This window comes from Drosophila nasuta, chromosome 2R (assembly GCF_023558535.2).
Source record: "Drosophila nasuta strain 15112-1781.00 chromosome 2R, ASM2355853v1, whole genome shotgun sequence".
Taxonomy (NCBI): Eukaryota; Metazoa; Arthropoda; class Insecta; order Diptera; family Drosophilidae; genus Drosophila; species Drosophila nasuta.
The window spans coordinates 14,712,969-14,732,662 of NC_083456.1; the positions used below are offsets into that span (position 1 = coordinate 14,712,969).

Genomic DNA, 19,694 nt, shown 5'->3' on the forward strand with positions numbered 1-19,694 from the left:
ATCGAAATAGTGTGACCATTAATTTATAAAGACAACGATTATAAGATTAATATCGAACGAAAAAGCTCGATAATTGCAATGAAAGAAATCATATCGATAAGAGGATGAGTAAGAAAGAAAGGAGTAAGGAAAGAAGGAAAAATATCGGTAGCTTAAATAAAAGAAATTATATCGATGAGAGCAAGAAATATCGATAATTTCAATGAAATAAATAATATCGATAGAAGGTGGAGTAAGAAAGAAAAGGAAATTGAAACGAACATAATTAAATTGAATACTCGAAGAAATAAACTTTTATACTGACTACAAACTCAGCACACCCCATGGCAAAGTATATTTGATGCACCTTTCTGCTCTATATGCAGGATAAGTTGATCGTATTTAATTTAAGTAGCATACTTTTCAGGGCAGCCACAGCTATTTAGAATGCGTTCGCTGTCTCTGAGTGGGGCAAGAATTTTAAATTAATATCATTTGCACTTGCACTTGGCTGCTGCGTTTAAGTTGAAATTGGGTTTTTTTTGCATTTCAGCAACGTACTCGAACGATGGCGAAACTTTCATTATTAAAGTGCATCTCGGTTTCTTTCTGCTGCTACTCCTGGTGCTTCTGCTGTCCGGCAAAGGCCAGAAGGCCAAAAAGCCGCAGAGGAGCAATGGAGCAATGGAAATAGTCGAGCAGTCGAGCAGTTGAGCAGTTGTTAAGCTCAAGCACAAACTCCCACATCAGTTATACGTTTTTTCCCCTTTTTTTTGGTTTTTACTTTTTGTTCATTTATAATATGACTTCTTTTGCCTTTTGGCGCTCGGGCCGTGTCGAGTTGAGTTGAGTCGAGTCGAGTTGAGTCTGCGTGGCAGCCTGAAAAGTTGCGGTTTGGTTGCACTTAAATTATTGCATTAAGGCAAAGTCCTTGAGCAGTGGCATCAGCAACGGCAACAGCAACAACAACAACGGAAACAGCTGCACATAGAGCCATGTTTTAGGGGGGCATTGCAATTAAATAATTTGCGGTTCTGTGTGCAGTCGAGGCGTAAAACTTTTCGAATGCTTCGAGAAATAAGTTAGCCATAAGTCAAAGTAAGAGAGGCGCACAAAATGCAGCATCAAGTGCTATTCAAAATACTGGATTGGTGAGTTGGTGAAATGACCATTGGGCAGCCTTTGTTTGTGGTAATTGAAAAAGCACAATTAGCCCCAGCCTAAAGAGGTCAACCCCACTTTTATCTGCCGTAGTCGTAGATAGCATATCTCTAAAAAGCCTACTTGGTCAGCACACAAATGGCAGGCAATAAATCAATGACACTCACACAAACATAGCCCAGATACCGCACAGTGCAGAACATGAACATTTACATGGACATCGACATGGACATGGATGTGGATGTGAACACTGGCCAAAGGCGTAAACTGTTTGTTTTGTTGTTGACCAAAATGCCGGTCAAAAAACAAACAACATTAAATAAATATCCGAAGTGTGCGTACAAAATCAACTCAATTTCTAAGCTCTCATTTTGCATCTCATCCGGAACTGTAAACATAGTGCTTGGTATTTATTAAATCGTTTAAATTGTAGTAAATTCACATAGCAGCATTTCTTAAATTTTCAACATTTGAAACCAATAAACGTTACAAAAATAATTTAATATTTATCATCCTTGTAGCATTACCAACACAATTCAGTTTTAGCGCCATCTGTGTGTCGTTTTGTTAATGCTGCCACATCATTGAAAAAATGTCCTTCTTTCAAATAAGTTGGCAGTCCTACAATGTTTGCAATAAAAGCTCTTTAAGCTTTTTTACTGAATGTTGCCACATCGGCCAAATAAGTATTTTTGCAAAAGCTGGCAGGGCTGCGTCTTTCATATTAAATGTTCGACCCGCGAAAACAAAAGATTTAAAAAAGTGATTCTAAATATCCCTTAAGTTTTATTGCTAATTGCTCAATAAAAATCGCGTTTTTATTGTTCACCCACATAATAATTTGTTTATTCAAATTATAAAAATTTACGATTACAATTAATTATACATGTACAATTATTTATTTTTGTCGACTTATGAAGATCATCATCATATCAGATATCTATGTAAATGGAGAACGAACCCTGCCTTATATACAATTTATCGCATATTCAGCATCGATATCAACATCCTTCCTTATCTTCATCGTCGTCATCGTATTTATAAGCAACCGATGCAAAATATGCGATTATTATGAACGAGCCTAGCATACCATACATACATATGTACATAAATGTAGTGTATGTTGTATGAACAGTGTACATCTAGTGCTTAGAACTAAACTTTTTCGTATATATATAATTTGTATCTTGAAATTGTTTTGTATTTTTTGTGTGTTTGTTTTTTGCATATGCAAATTGTTAACAATGATTATTTTTGCAATTATTTTCTTATGTTTTAATTTTTCAAACAAATAATGATGTCGAATAATAGTAATAATAATATTAGATAATAAATAGGTGTGCGATTTGAGTTGTACAGAAAATTGAGACAAAGAGATTCAACTGCACATAAGACGTGTTAGATCAATAATATTGCAACAACATTACGTTTTAGAAATAACAGAGCGTACATCGAACAATGCTGCTAATGCACAAAATCGTTGGGTATATAATGCTGTGGCTCCACGATGACACTCGTGTAATGGGGCGTGGCAGCCACCGCAACAGCAGCCGCATTCACATTCTTAAAGCTCTCGGCAAAGTCGCTGACAACACGTTGTTGCTGCTGTTGCTGTTGTTGTTGCTGCTGCTGCTGCTGCGGATGCATTGCATATTGTTGCTGTTGCTGATATTGCTGCTGCTGCTGTTGAGGCTGCTGTTGCTGCAATCGATGTTGCAGATGCTGTTGCTCCATCAGATGTTGCTGCTGCTGCTGCTGTTGATGCTGGTGTTGCTGATGTTGCTGCTGCTGCTGCGAACTATTATCCGAGAAGTAGCTCAACTCGAAGTTGTGACTCAGATCGCTATACGTGGTTTGCGATGGCGACGTTCCATTCACAATCGACGCATTGCCCGTGGACAGCTGACGATCGCTCTCCGAGCTGCTCGAACAACTGTTCGAATTGGCCGAAAACGGACGTATCATCGACGTGGCCACATCCACCGTGGCATCATAATCGTAGTAATAGTGATTGTTGTTGTTATTGTTGTTGTTGTAGTAGAGCGTGCCCGTTGTGGTATCGGGATATTGCATTTCCGTCGAGTAAACACCCGACGAGGATGCCGATGCACTTGATCCGCCGCCAGCGCTGGATGCAGTGCCTCCGCCCGCACTGCTGCTCGAACTCACCACCAGATCGTTGAGCGGCGGATAAAGCTGTGTGTAGTTGAGGCTGTCGTGATCCATGCTGGCTGCTTGCTGCTGATGCAGATGCTGCTGATGATGCCACACGCCAGGATTGCTGTTGTTGTTATTGTTGTTGTTGTTGTTGTGGGGCACCGGCGTCACTGCATTTGGGGGCTGCGGCTGCACCGACAGCGGCAACTCGGGCTCAAAGTAAGGATCCAGCTTGGGACTAACACTTAAGGCCGGCGTGCTAGAGGCGGGCAACTGTTGCTGCTGCTGTTGTTGTGGCACACATGTGGCAGCAGCCGCCGCAGCGGCAGCAGCAGATGCCGAAGCAGCAGCAGCAGCCACGGCCGCTGCTTGGGCAGCAGGTGAGATGGGTTCACGTTTGACGACGCCCGTTTGAATCTCGTTGAGGACCAAGTCTTTAACCTCTCGTTCGCTGAGCACATAGTTGACGCTGACGATGAAAACCTCGCGAGAGCTGCGCGAATTGTGCACCAGAGTGGCATAGGATTGCACCCAGACCCAGCCGCCGCCTTTGGTGAGGAAGCGATAATATTTGGTGGTAACTTGTCCTTTGTACAGCACTGCAATAAAGTAGAAACAAAAGAAAAAGCTTAGTGCACGCTTTGGTGTTTATTGTCGGTTTGTTTTCTTACGGATTTGATGGGAGCAGCGCATGGCGACAATGTCCGCGGCATGGATGTACTGATAAAGCGTCTTCTCGATGAGGTCCTGTGGCTCGTAGCCGGTTAGCTGCGATACGCTGCAAGTAAACAAGAACACAAAAAAAAACAGAGTTAGCGCAAGTTTTCAGGGCTATTTTTGTGTACACAACTGAGGCAGCATTTTAATTTATTTAAACAATGAGCAGGACATTCGGTGTTTGGTCCGTTTACTTTTGTCAACTTCAATTCAATTATGCAGCAACAACAGCAACACTCAGCATACGGAGCAACAGCGAGTGAGAGAGAGAAAGCATATGCTGCTGCAAAAAAAGGGCTGTTTCCCACTTTGGGGTTGCTTTACACCAAGTAGCGAGTGTGAACGAGACGGCAGATGGAATCCGCGTCATGGCAACATCATGAGGGTAATTGAGTGACAATAATGTCAGACAAAGTAGTCTGTGGGTCGGAGGGGGGAGCTTCTGCTAGAAGCTGCTGCTGGTGCGACAGGCACTTAAAGGCAACCTCTCCTCTTCCTGCTGCCCACCACCACCCCATTGTTTTTTTTGGAGCAGCGCACATACAAAAGCAAAATCAAGCTCAAGAGGGAAATGATTTGTTTTCCTTTTTGTCATAGAGCCTGTCCCCCGTCTCTTTCTCATTGTATTCTTTTTTATTATCTTTTGGGGGATGCTACTGAGTTCTTTTTTCTTTCTGTGTGTGTTTTTTAACATGCTCTTGGAATAGATTCCTTTTTTTCTTGCTTCTGTTGCGGCCCGTTTAAATATTTGTCTAGTGTTTGATTCGGTTTTGGGCAGAGAAAACTGAGCCTTTTTTTTTATGGCCTGGTCCCCCACGTACATAGTGTTAAATTTGGCCACAGAGAAAGAAGTGACAGTGACGACTGCTCAATTTTTTTGTTTCTTAAAGCAATTCTTAAAATGTTGCAAAAAGTATTAAAACAAATGTTTCTTAAATGTATCATGTATGATGAAAATACTTTCTTTTTGAGATCCGTTTAAACTTTCTTGGTAGAAATATCATAGCATCACAAAAGTTGAAGTTCAAGAAATTTTTTTTAAATTTTGCTGAATTTTTTTTAAGAAAATTGAAAATAGTCACGAATTTTTTAAGAAATTTTGAGAAATTCCTTGTTTATAATTCAAAATAGTCAAAAAAATGTTTTACAAATGTTGTGCAAATTTTTAAATGAAATTATTTAATCATTGGATTCTAGCCCTCTCCCTTGTATAGATTTCATTAACTTTTTGAAGAAATTGCTTACTTTTAAAAATCTTTTCATATTTAAACTTATTAACAAAGAGAAAAAAGAACTTGTAGAATACTTGTCCCTAACTTTCAACTCAAAATAGGATATTCTTAGCTTACCGTGCATCAAAGAAGATCAGCTTCATATCGAGCTTGGCACGAAACATGAACATGTTCTGATGAAGTTTGATTTCCGTGATGGCAGATGAAGGCAGCGAGTGACCGACGGCAACCAGGCCGAGATTCTGTATTAGACTTCCCTGGCCATCGCCGCAGTCTGGATAAATGCGCGCTTTCAAATAGCCGGAGCAATGTATCACCTAAGAAAATTTATAAGAAATTAGCAAACTAACAACTGAGTATCTATATAAGATAACTCACCTTAAAGCCAGAGGTTGTGAGGCCAGCATTGCGCTTGGCCAACACACATTTCATGCGCAGGAAGAACGTCTTCTCGATCTCGATCGTGTGCGATCCACGATCATGGCCATATGCCGACGGATGCTGCACGCCATTCGGACTGCCAATGGGCGTGTGCGTCTGGGCAAGCTAAAGAGTAGATAACTGTTAGTCAGATATAAGCAGAATTGATTTATATATCAAACTCACTGGATGCTGATGCATGTGCGGGTGCAGTGATAGAATAGCATTCATTTCATCCTGATCGTAGCTGTGAATATACTCGAATATGGAATTCCCTGTCAGCTCGACCTGTGCAATGAGAGAAGAAACAAATTAATGCCAAGTCTGATGCTGCTGTTGATGTTGCTGCTTCCCCTCGGAAAGTGCCAATTAGTGTGCTTCGGTCCTTTTGGCGCCTTTTGACGCCAACGCTGGTCGCTGCTGCTGCTTCTGCTCCTTGACTTGCAAATGCAAGAGGCAAGTGACAAGTGGCAAGTGGGGCGTCGCACCGCACACAGAAAGGACATTCACAATTTATGCGCATAAATTTTGAAACTCACCTGACTGAGTCCCAAATGCACCGAGGCGGTCTCTGAGATGTACATGATTTTGCCATCCGGCGCCACAACGAAAATGAAGCCGTCCAGCGTCTGCAGCAAATGTGAGCCCAACTCCTTGATGGTTGCGCCACGCTGCATGGCCGGCGATGAGCCCCAAGCTTCGCCCAATCCTGCAACAAAAATGTTCAATTAGTCAACTTAGATCTTCCCATAACAATTAACCAAGTGAAATCAGCGGCAAGCGAGTAAATCACACGCCCACTTGGCCAAATGCTGACGTCTAAATATTATTCCCAATTAAAGTCATCAGCGCCGTAGGTGGCCCATTCTCTGTTGAAATCCTCACGTCCTCACGCCCTCTCACTCATTGCATTCTCATGAACACTTGCCCCATGTTGCACAGACACACACACACACTCACGCAAAAACTTCCCGTTGTTGTTTGTTGCCTATTATTAAAATAATTATTTCAATAAAGCCAGCAAAAGAAAAGCACAAAACGCTTCGCACAATGCCACAGCCAAAGAGCTACACAACGACTGCCGCCCTTCCTCTTCCTCCCCCTGGCTCTGGCTGTGTTGTGCAACCCTCGTTGTCAGCATAAAATCTCTCACACACAACCACACAAAGAGAGAGAGAGAGAGTTGTGCCTCCCACAGCCACCCACTGGCAAAATCCACTTCCAGTCTTGTCTCTCGCTCGCTGCTCTCGCTGCTTTTTGAGTGAAACAACAGGCCGCCATTGTGTTTTCCTGAATGCCCCCCTCTTCCCCGCTACCCGCTACCCCCTCTTGCAGGTTGTTTATTGTCTGCCCTGTTGTTCGAGTGGTTTTTCCTTTAGCATATGCTTTAAGCAAACATCGCCTTTTAAACTTGAAAGTTTTGCTCGTGTTGTTTATGCTAGAAAATCGTTGTCGGTGTCGTTGTCGTTGTTGGTGTCGTTAAAATAGAAAATAACAAAGGCACACGCTCGCTGGCAGCAGTATCCTGCTGTGTCCTGCGCGGATATGTGCCACCGTAATGAGCGTGTCGGCCGCGTGGCTGTCAAAGATTCCGCATCATTTGACATAGCCGCACGTAATTCACACGCCACATGAAAAGCAAATGCAAAGGCAAAAGCAAAAGCCAAAGGCAACGACAAATTGAGCGACATTTAATTGAACTAATTGGTATAAACGTGGAACAAAGTATTAAGGACTCTCTCGACAAAAGCAATCAAAGCAACGCAATAAACAATTGCCAGGAATGTGAGATGTCAAAATATGGAGAAATCAAATTTATATTTGAGGTGCTTTCAGTTAAAACTGTCTTCAGACTTCACTTGAATTAAGTTTCTCTCAGTGCACTTACCATCGGGAAAGACTTGGCGCATTTTCAAATAGGATGTGGTCAAACGGATGACGGATGCCTTGTCCAGTTGTGACGTAATCGCCGCTGGCAACGGCAATAATTTAGCCAATTCACAGAATTCGGTGTTTTCCTTTTCACGACGCGTGCGTGCAGCATTTTTGCTTTTCTCCTTCATGGCACACGTTTTAGCTATATCTGCAAAAATCAAAGAGAATACATCGTGGTTAGTCCAGAGTTAACAACGAGCTATTTCCCACTGCTCCAATTACGAGTAAGCACACCGAACCAACCATGTAATCTGCTCTCATAGCAATCCTTGCGCACTTTGCGTTGATTTGTCATTTCGATTTAAAGTAGAAAATAATTCCCAAAAAATGTTAAAAAAATTTGTTATTTTACTATTTGCAGCTTTGGTGTGTTGCACTTGTGCTCATATCCTGACGATCACCTGTCTGCGACTGAGCACACAACATCCACAGCACACAGTTTTAACACATTCCTCCGCAGTCCAGAGATCTACCTGAGTTGTCTCTGCCGTCTGCGATTGGTCAGCATCACAGACTCCAGCAACTACCTGTGGCAAGGCTCAGACCAATTGACTTTTCGCAATGTTACTAATTTGCCCTGATCCTCAATGTGTTCGTCGACGGAGTGCAACAGGTTGACACAAAATAACCGCAGGAGTTTTTGACTTTTGCACATAATATACTAAACCTCAGACATTCTTTATGTACTGTTATGTATATGTGTGTGTTAAGGTCGGAGCGAATTTCCCGTCATTGATAAAATAGTTCTCTTTTTGGTCGAACGTGATTTTGGCGCAGTTTTGTGCCGGATTTAGCTCCTGCTGATTTTTTGGCCAACTCCAGGGAACTAACCAACAGACATAGATACTTGAATGGAATGCGTTTAACTTGACTATTTAGAATTCGCACGTAATTACAAGTTTATTGACATAGGTCACGTAGCAAGAAAGTAACTTAGGTGCTCCATGATTTGGCAAGTCTCGCGCTGACTAGACATGAATGAAAAACATAAGCATGACACATGATAAACAACATCGATTTATGGCTAAATAAATCTATATCAACGCAAAAGTATCTCGAAAGTATCTTTAATGGCTGCAGCAAATGGCAGACCAAAAATGGCACATTTGTCAAAAGTTGTGCCCCGAACTGGGCCAGGGAAGGAATGAGAAGGGAAATTGCAGGCATCCGCCACGCACACGAGGTACAAACAGGACAGGAGCAACAGATTTGCTAAATGATCATAATCCTAAAGAGCATCCGCCGCTAATCCGCAACTCAAATGTGACAACATGCGCGTCTGAAGTGCCGCCGAGGTCGTTCATATCCGGCGCTGCTCGCGTTCTTTCTGCTGTCTTTGTTGTTGTTGCTGTAACTGATTTGTTGTTGTTGTGTTTTGTGTTGAGCGGAACTCTCTGCGGCATATTCAGATTTGACCGGCCACATTGATATTAGAAAGAAAGCAAAGGGAAAGTCAATACTACGATTATTGTATTGCTCGCTAATGATAGTTTATGACACTCTAAGTGGGTCAAAATGGCACACGATATAGCGAATCCATATACTACAATCATAAATTGGAATCGCATAATTTGTTCGCCAGCGGAAACAACACAAGTTCCCATTTGAAAAAGAACAGAAAAGCGCCAAGTCAGGGTATTAAATTGATAACTACATAAACATTCTGATTGTCTCTGCTTAAAGTTAAAGTTTTTTCAATTTCGGTAATAAGAATTTGTATGTTAATATGATCTAGTAGCAATACATAATACACAATATTTATTACATTATATTTGAAACAATTTAAAGCAATGCAAGCCATTAAATTGAAGGCTACAAAACAAACTGGATGATCCACTTAAACTTTAATTTTGTTTTATTTTTACTAGTTAGAACATAGATAGAACTAGTTAGAACACATTTCTTAATCTAATATTTTTCTGAGCAACCTAAAAATGCCATAAGAAAGCAAATTGGAAGACAAGAAAGAAAATGCAAAGTCAGGCCTTTAAATTGAGAGCTTAAATTAAAGCTCGTTGCTTTGCATATTTTAAAACATTCTGTACTTTATTTAAATATGAATTTTGTGCGAGCCAGATTTAAAAAACTCTGAAGTTTTTAGTTAAAGAAATACATTAAATAATATAAAGAAATGTCTGGCAACTTTGGGAGTTTGAAAAACAAGTTGATTTCTCTGAATCAACTTAAAATGTTGTTGTTTATTTTAATTCGATTTGTTTTTGATATTCTGACTAAACTCAGCTGGAAATTTTATACGTATTTTATTTTTCAATTTTACATTATTGAAAATAATATAAAACATTGTAAGGCAACACTTCACGTAAAGCATAAAGCGTAAAGTTAATGTGAGACTCAAGTTGCCACGACTCTGTGTGTAGCATGCCACGTTAGCTTTACGACTAATAAGCGATATTATGCGACTCTTCTAGGAAAGAGCATTAAAATAACAAGACTCCGGTTCTGGCTGCTTGGCCATAACTTGACCTTAATCTTGTTAAAGGCAGGCAGCAAAAACCAAAACAAATAGAAAACTTTAAAAATAAATTCAGAAAAATATTCACACTGAACTTGAAATTGAACGGAAAGAGATAGCTACAAACAGAGAGAGAGAGAGAGAGTGAGCGGGTTGTATATAGAGGAAGTGAATGGGCTATGGATATTATTATTGAGTAGGAGTTGTCCAAAATGTTGACAGGTAAGATTCATTCGATTCCCACGCTGCAAAAGCAAAAAAAAGCAGAATGAAGCTGTGGAAGCCATAAAGTAATTAAAGGCACATTGGACGCTCGTTGCGCCTCCGCTGGGCGGCTGCTGTTGCCGCTGATTCTGCTGCTAATGTTGTTGCTTTTGCTGTTGCATGTTGCAGCTAATGTGGGTGTTGCGGCTACGCGCTGCATGCGGCGACTGACACGGCGCACTTTCATACAGGGACAGGTATACTAAGAGACCGTGTACTGTCCATTCACAAATATGCTAAAACTGGAGAGGTTCTCACGCTAGCGTCTAGCTATCGGGGAATTCCACTGGACCAATTGATAAACAAGCGGGAAAAACACCAAGCACATGTAACGTTTCGCTTGGCCCAAAGGAAGTGTGAGAAAAACACGCAGGACTCTTTCGCTCTGTCTCTCTTTTAGGTACAATCCAACAGCAGATTCCCACACACACACATCTTCTGGCCAAGAACCTGGTCGAGGATTTCTGCGCTGTCGCTATCAGGTGACAGGCGGCAGTGGAAAATTCAACATACGTTTTAAATGTGCACAACATATGACAATGCCATAACGATAACGATAAGACATAACCAGCCTGTGCCTGTTTTTCTCTCTCCTCTCCTGTCCTCTCCTCTCCTTTGCTTGTTTGCTCCCGTCAAATTCAACGTTCTCCCCTCCCCTACTCTCCCATCCACCCGCAACGCACTCTTTTTTGTGTTTTTCCAACGCACATGAAGTTTTATCTTGAAACAACAGCCAACGACGACGCAGACGACGGCGACAATGATGATGCGGATGCGGCAACCCCTCGCGATTCGGGGGCGCAAATTTTAATGCTCAGGCGGTGCTTAATTTTCGGATTATAACCCGTAAAGTAAACAGGCAACGCAATGCCCTTAGCCAGCCTGCAGCCTGTAGCAGCAACAACAACCGGCTGCACATTAACCCAATTTCAATATGCTTTTTGATTTGTTTGCCCGCCACTTTAACATTATCAAACAACGGTTTATGCACCCGAGAGGGGTGGTGGGGCGTGGCGAGGCGAGGCGTGCCATGATATGGTGTGGCATTTGCCACATTTGTGGGGTGTGTGCCTTTTAATTGCCAGCAATAACAAGTAACGTTGGCCATAACAATCACAATCGTCAACAACAACAACAATAACATTTGCTTGAAGCTCGTCCAACAAAAAATCCTAAATCCCAAATCCAAATCCGCTAATTGCGTCGAGTTTCTGTTGTTGTTTCGGGTTACGGCATTTTGGTTGCCTTTTGCACTCGCTACAATTAGCCCCCCAAATGGTCGCCAAGAATTGCGTATTGATTAGCATAATTAGCATAAATCTACATAAATCTATATATTCACAATTTTAGGGGTTCGGTTTTATTTACCAGACTTTCGACGCTGCTCATTTGCAGATAGCTCGAAATTTGGTACGAGAACATTTTTGAGAGCATAAAATTTACACTTCTTTTAATGTGTCCCTCTTCTTTTCAATGTGTTATTTGTAAAATTAATAATAATAATATATACAGAAAATATATAATAAATTATTTGAATGCTGACATAAACTTTTTAATGTGTTTGTAGTTGGTGGTAAAATTAATAATAAACATCACTTCATTTCCATTGTTAATAATAATTTTGGAAATAATCGTATAATATAATCTCTTTTGTAAACAAATTTGTCGATTGTTGAACATTAAAGATAATCTATAAATTTCTACGCTTTAAAATAAAATAACGTTAAAAGGGAAATCAAAGCACAATAACTATAAATTAATAAGTAATAATAAATATATTTGCTTAATGATGGAGCATAAGAAGAAGTAAAATATTAAGTTAATTTTATATACTTTATGTAACAATGTTTAAACTGAGAAAAAAATAATAAAATCAAGAGAAAATACTTGAGTTACAGCGAAGTCATAACTAAATTAAACCCAGAAGATAAATTCAATCAATTTAAACAATCAATCAAAAAAGAACAATTCATAAAAATATATATTTAAATTTCGGGCGAATGCTTTAAATAATTCAACAAAATATGAATTCATTAAAATTAAAAATATTTTTTCCATTTAATAAAATAAATTTGTCAATTGCAATATTTTTTCCATTTAATAAAATAAATTTGTCAATCGCAATCATTCCCTCTCACATTTTTGTGGAATTAGAGATACAGTATTTGATATTACTAAATGCAGAAGCTTAAAAATATTTTCCTATTTTTGGCATTTTATTTACAGAATGGCATTAAAAGCCTGCATTTGTTGCAGTAAACAATGCAATGGAATTTTTATAATTTCGAACAACAACAACAACAAAATGGCTTAATGCGTGTGCATATTTCGATAGAATGGGTAAACGAAATAGCATAAATAGCTTAAATATTAACACAGCAAATACTGTGTGTGTGAATTTATGTAAATAAATGTGTACAATATAAATGGTCAAGCTAAAATCATTGAGTATGAATTGTGTTATATGATTGAGGCCGAGTGCCAACAGAGAGTGAATTAAAGTGTCTCGATAGTGGAGAAGTGAAAATAAACAATACGCAAAAAGCTAGCAGCAATAATCATAATGATAATCAGGCAGCAGCAGCAGCAGCAGCAGTAGAAACATCATAATCGTTATTGTGCATTACAATATTTTTCGAAAATAATTATGCATGTGTTTTATTTGTGTTTGTTAAACAAATATGTAGCGCTCAAATACACACAAAGCGCGCTGAGGCGTTCAAAATGCGAAAGTAAACTTTCAAATGAAATAAAAAACAACAACAAACTACTATGTGTGTGTGTGTGTGTGTGTGTACATACAATAACAATAGCAATGGCAATGGGCAACAACAAATACGGCAGCACAACGAAATGTGTACCACGGCAGAGCAGTGGCAACAGCAGCTAGCTATAAATACGGAAAATCTCGAAAATATCACGTAAAATCGATCAACAATACAAACTTGCAACCAAATGGCCACTGGGCCCCCCAATAGAGTGCCAGACCAGTTCTTATTCCACATTCTCTGCCTCAGTCTTCCCTCCTTTTCCCTTAGTCGAACTCTGGGAGTTCTAGTCCCAGTCTCAGTCTCGGCAAATCAAACAAGTCAAAAGTGCGGCGTAGGGTCAAATCGATAACCATAATTTTATAGCATTGGCCTATACACACAAGCTGCTGTATTGGCCATCTTTCTCTCTTTTTTTGTTTTTGTTGCAGCATATGGGGAGAGAGAGAGAGAGGGAGAGAGAGAGAGGTGTCTTGACCGACCTCACCTACGCGTAAATACCCAAACACCTCCATTATCCATTATCACTTACAGCGCGGTGCACACAATGATGCCGAGCATCGGTTCTCTTATTGTTGTTATTATTGATGTTGTAGCTGTTGCCGTTGTTGTTGTTGTTGTTTCTACTCCTGCTGCTGTTGTCAGTACGTGATGTTCCCTATAAATTTGAATTTGATTTTGAATTTGCTCTAAAACGGCAGCAACAGAAACAGAAACAACAATAGACATTTGTACTGACTACTGCGCTGATGGCGGACACTGGACAAATACGAGAAATACAACGACGACTACAACTCTGTGGGGAGGGGGAGGGAGTGGAAACAGGTAAAGGTAAATAAACGAGCAGACAACTGACGACAGACCGACAGCATCAAATGTAAATATGCCACATATTGAGAGGTAAATATCACCAGAAGTTTTCAACCTACAGCTTCACATAGTTCAGCAGATATTAAGTCCTGTGCTATCATGAGAATATGTTGTAAATCATTGAATTATAATTGCTATAAATATGAAATTTAAACTGATGCTGACAGAGAAGTAAGGGAGCATTTCTATAATATAAAACAATTTTCTTAACTTATTTTAATGATCACATATTATAATTTTGATGGCTCCCTTACGTCTTTAATTTTAGGTGAATTGAGGTAATTAATTTTCATAAAAATTTTCCAATTTAACTTTTTCTCATTAATATTACATTCTTATTTCTGTTAAGATGACAAAGATTTCCTATTTAAAAAGTCTTACGAAATATTCAATGTGATAATAAATTATAGTAATGAAACATTTACAACATTTAATATCACAAATATTTCCAATTTGATTTAATTCCTTTATTGTTATAGTTTAGAAAACATTGAACTATTTTTGACAGATTAAATTATAGAAATTTTTCGAATATTAAAGTGTGATTACTTTTATTAAATAGCTGAATAATTTCATTTGAAACGTTTCGCGTTTTCATTACATTCTCACATATCTGAAACTTTATTTGACGTTAAATGTTTTATTACAAAAATAAATTACTAATTATTCTGTAATCGATTTTTGGCATTCAAATGAATTGCAAATTACTCTGTAATTATTGCGCTTTACAATTTATGATATTGGCAACTGCCACAGCCGCAGTTGCATCAGTAAATGTGCAACTAAAGGCATGGCAACAACAACTGCAACAACAAGAACAAGCACAATAGCAACTCGAACTCAGTCGTCGAATGAAACAAAAATACGGTTGAGAAAAAATCAATACAAAGTCACGTTTTAGAGAAAATCACGTTTCATTAGATACCTACACCTATATACTATATGTGGTAGTATGCTATACATATGCACTTACATATATACTCTACACATGCATTCACACACTCACACACATACAGATCAACACAATCACACAGCTGGATATATAGAATGAAAATTCCATTGTTGCTACAGTTTAGTTTTATGTAAGCGAAAACTATTTCAAATTTCAAATAAAAATAAAAAGTCATCATGGCATTGTTGTTCAAATTGCTCTCGAATTCAGCAGCGGCCATTTTGAATGTCTCTATTTCGATTGTTCTATACTATGCATACATACATACATATATATAAAAGTTCATATATGTGTTTCCGTTTTGTATATATCTCACGCTTACCTTGAAATTTACGACAATTTTCACTTTACTATCAAGGTTGACATTTTCTTTTTGAAGGGAGATCTATATATAGAAGAGACCGCGACTGCGGTGTTACATTCTTTGGGGTTTCAAGGGGATGTTTTGTTGCTCCCCCATTCGTAAGCCCCTTAAAATGCTTGACAATTTGTTGGATTTTCAAAATGGTGTTGACAACTTGAAGATATTTTAGTCTTAAGTAACCGATTAGAAGCGCTTTTCATGGGGTTGCCGAACTGCAGTTAAAGTGAATGGAACATCATTAAAATGAATACAAAATGATTTATCTAAACACTGTGTTTCTCAATTGTGGTATAATAGATTGTAGTTCTTAAATTCCTGTCACATTTTAAGCCTATTCTATTACAAAACAATATTAAGTGGCAATATTGTAAAATAGTGTAAAGTATTATAATAATATTGTTCATTTCCATGTAAATATATTTATAAAAATAAAGTTGAATAATGCGCTGGGGGAATATAACTTTATGCACCAAAGTAAATTTATTAAGAACCAGAAAATAAATTATTAATCGGAAAACTAAACATTTTTTTAAAATTTTGTAATAATTAAAAATTATGTAAGAAGTAAGTTTTAAATTTCAACGCTAGTAATTAAACAATTTAATAATATGTGTTTGAAAATTAAATTATGTAAGAAGAGATGCACGAAGCAAACTAAGAAGAAAATTATATAGAATGCGGATATTCAAAATACTGTAGTTAGAAAAAGCTAAATAGCCATCGATAAACTAACTTTTTAAAGTGTTGTAATCATCAATAATCAAATAAAATATGCAAGTTAAAAATATTTTTGTTGAATAATAGAATGAAAAAGTAATTAAACTAACTAACTAAAAAAATATGTATTTATGTATTTCATTGAACCGTATTGAGTTAATGAAGAACAATAATATTACAGCATTAAGCGGATTTGATCACAAGAAGTCAAACACTAACACAAACGTGCAACATTAATGGCCAAACTCACACACACACACACATCCATACTATGCACACATTCAGACGCATTCACAGTGACTCAAGCCCCCAGACAAATCTCAGCTTGTACATCAAAAATTTACGAGACAAAAGGAAAAAGCATAAATCCTAGCAGACCAGAAATACAACAACGAGCACAGGAAGCAGCATAACAGTCGCACCAACAAAAGCAACAACAACAGCAACAAGCACCATAAACTATACAAAACGACAAACAAATCAAAAAGTAAAAAAGAGGAAAAGAAAAAAAAGAAAATGGTGTCTCAGCCAGGTAACATTAGAAAGATATTAGGGCCGACGCACGGTTCATTCACCGACCATTGCAATACGGCTGCGCCGCCGTCGCTGCTGCTGCTGCTGCTGCTGCTGTTGCTGCTGTAACAAGGAGAAGAACAACAAAAAAAAACTGGTTTTCAAATACAAACACACACACACACATACGTACACATGCCACCCTCAGTCAAACGAGCAGAGAAACAACAACAGCAACGCGCGCAATGAGTGCAAGCGAGAGCGGGAGAGAGAGAGCAAAGCATTACACAAATACGAGTACAACTGGCAACAACATCTCATTGGCTGTCTCGGCGCGCTTAATACCCCACGAACATACAAACAACGCACACACACACACACAAATACAAGCGCGCGCGCGGACTGGAACGACAAACTGGAACTGGAACTGCCATTGCTGTGTGTGTGTGTGAGTGCGTGTGTGTTTCTGTGTGTTTGTGTATTGTATCTCGCGGGCCTGTCTGTGTATTTATATCGCGCCTGCTTCCATCTCCATCTCCTTCTCCTCCTATTCCGACACCGCTCCGCCCACACACACAGACGCATAATTGTTGTGTGTACGTCTGGCAACGCCTTAATAATTGTTATTTGAGTTTCATTTTGTTGCCGTTGCCGTTGCTGCTGCCGCTGTGTGTGTTTGTGTGTATTTTACACTCCATTAGCGAGCATTTGAGGCAAGCGAGTGTTAAGCTTTCTCTTTCAGCCCTTTTGGGCAAAAAGATTGTCAGCGTGCTGACGAAGTTGTTGATTTTTGGGGCACCAGCGTGTCTGTGTGCGTGTGTGTTGGTGGGTTGGCATATGCATGTGTTTTTGGGGGCGTGTGAATGAATGCGGGGAAGCTTTTCCGCTTGTCAAAATTCAATGTCAGTTCTGGCACTTTCACGTGCGTATGTATTGGTATGTTACATACATACATGTGTGTGTGCATGTACTTGAATGTCTCTTTCTATTTACTTGGCCGCCATTTTATATTTGCAATACAATTTCATGCACTCATAAAACTTTTATTAAGTCCTGACATTTTGAACTGATTTTTAACCATAAAAAATGTAAATAAATTTCAGCTCACAAAAATTGTAACAGAGTTAACGAGCAATGTGTCAATAAAATAAAAACAAGGATTTAATTTGATTAAATTATGTATGCATAGCTTTTGTAAACGTCTTTCAAATGTCAAATAATGTCATAACACATTCAACCCAAAAATTGCACGAATTCAAGTAAATTTGCTGACCTTCAAGGTCACGCGTAGTTTGTCAGTGTCCTCGCGCTGAGCATTGCATTAAATTATATGTAACTGTACGTGTATCCTTTGCTCCATTTCTTGCGCACTAAAATCGTAATTCAATATTCACGAGCACAGTAACAAAAAAAAATAAACCACTTTGCAAATTCAGCGTCAAGAATTCAGCAAAAGCAAAATAACAGGAACAACAAAAAGAACAACACAAAAACGGTCGCCGTTAACTGGCTCAACGACAGGCGCATGTCCAGACCGAGTGTCGAGAAGAAGAAGAAGCAGAAGAACAACAATAACAACAACTACTGCATAGTGAAGCCACAGCAGAGACTCGTGCCCACCACGTCTGGGGCCAGACAAAACAAATCATTTTCGGGGGGGACACTTCTGCATGCAAACAAAATATTAAAAAAAAAAAATAATAATGTGTATCCCGAGACACTGTGCAAACAAACAGTAGCTGCAGCTGCAGAATGCATTTGTTTTTAGAGCTTTTCATTTTCTGTACTTTGATTTTAGTCACTGATTCGTTTACTTTTTGGATCCATCTCACAAGCAAGATACTTGGGCTGCAGGCTGCATTGCTCGCGGAGCAAAAAAAACAAAGTAAATAAAGCGTTAACTACAAATTGTGTTAAAATGTCGCGCGCGCGCACACTCAAAGCTGCCCCACTGGCAATGCACTGGTCACTGGTCACTGGGCGCTGCAGTGCGATGACTCTGAACTCGAACCCCTCGATATTCTCTGCTCTACACACTAATAAAGCAACAAAAACCAAAAAACTATAGTAAGCGACGCTGCTGCTCAGCTTAACTGAGCTTAAGCGCTCACACACTGAGCTTAACGGAGCTGAGCTTTAGCTCATTTTTGCTACTGCGCTGCATTTGCTTTGCTTTGCTTTGCTCTGCTTTTGATTGGCTTGCCAACGTTTTGGTTTTCAATGTCGCCAACGTTACGGGCAATGTCACATGTGCTTAAATGCTACGATGCGGGAAAGAGTCTGGTTGGGGGCGGGAGGGAGGCGCTTCGAAAAGTAAATAAACAAAACTTTCGGCGTCGACCGTGACTTGTGCGCAGCTTGCAAAAAAAGCTGCTGGCATTTCTCTGGAAACTGCTGCGCTTTCTTCGACTTTCTTTCTTTCTTAGTGCTGATCTCGACAGAACAGAAGGCAAAACCACCAAAGTTATTCAAGATGTTGCGATTTGACCCCTGACAAAACATTGAATGCTTAGATCAGCAAAAAACTAAAGTATTATTTCGATTTACTTTTTTTGTACACTTTGTACTTCACTCCCATGTGCTATCGTGTTCATTCATTGATCCGACTTAGGGCCGATCACGCGTACATATGTTTTGCCACCTGCCGCTGAGGCAAATCCCAGTCCCGTGTGTGGCACGTGTTTTCGATATGTGCAAAGCTTTTGTTTTCTTTTCTTTACTTATTTGTTGCTGCTGCTTTTTCTTATCATTGTTGTTGCCAATGATTTTCGCTTTACTATACTGTATATAATATATATTTTTTTCGGGCTACTGTTTCTCTTTGGATCTTACAATATTATGGCTCAGTTCTTATTATTCTTGTTCTTGTTGTAGTTGTCGATGAGCTAATCGCTTATGACGTTCATCATTTTTTGCACGCGCTGCAAAATTTGTTGCTCAGCTGTGGTTGATTTGTTTTTGTTGTTGTTGTTGTTGTTCTTGTTGTCATGCCGCAACATTTACAGCTGCTGTTGTTGCTGTCATCGTTGCTGTTATTGTTGCTTATCATCACATAACGTGCAAAAATGTAAAATATGCTATATTGCAACAAATTGATAACAGATTCAGTCTGAATCATCATGGCGCCGCTCAATTAAGCATCATTTGATAAACTCTTGAATGGCCAAATGAT

At 39.1% G+C, this 19,694-nt stretch overlaps 1 protein-coding gene across 1 annotated transcript; it reads right to left on the minus strand.

Annotated features, from left to right (window-relative positions):
- Nucleotides 1-1,972: 1,972 nt before the first annotated feature.
- LOC132786358 (protein single-minded) lies at nucleotides 1,973-7,928 on the minus strand. Its single transcript, XM_060792870.1, has 8 exons — nucleotides 7,845-7,928; nucleotides 7,555-7,749; nucleotides 6,206-6,375; nucleotides 5,853-5,954; nucleotides 5,625-5,792; nucleotides 5,364-5,563; nucleotides 3,969-4,075; nucleotides 1,973-3,896 (listed from the first exon to the last, which is right to left on the minus strand). Exons 1-8 carry the CDS (start codon nucleotides 7,894-7,896, stop codon nucleotides 2,605-2,607), a joined length of 2,286 nt encoding a protein of 761 aa, XP_060648853.1. The 5' UTR covers nucleotides 7,897-7,928; the 3' UTR covers nucleotides 1,973-2,604.
- Between the last annotated feature and the right edge of the window lie 11,766 nt (nucleotides 7,929-19,694).

What these genes read in the sequence shown, in the direction of transcription:
- LOC132786358 (XM_060792870.1), bottom strand. Translation starts at nt 7,896, where the DNA reads ATGACAAATCAACGCAAAGTGCGCAAGGATTGCTATGAGAGCAGATTA. An exon ending in CTATGAGAGCAGATTACATG is followed by an intron (nt 7,750 to 7,844) that starts GTTGGTTCGGTG and finishes TGATTTTTGCAG; the next exon opens with ATATAGCTAAAACGTGTGCC. An exon ending in CTGATCTTCTTTGATGCACG is followed by an intron (nt 4,076 to 5,363) that starts GTAAGCTAAGAA and finishes GTTTACTTGCAG; the next exon opens with CGTATCGCAGCTAACCGGCT.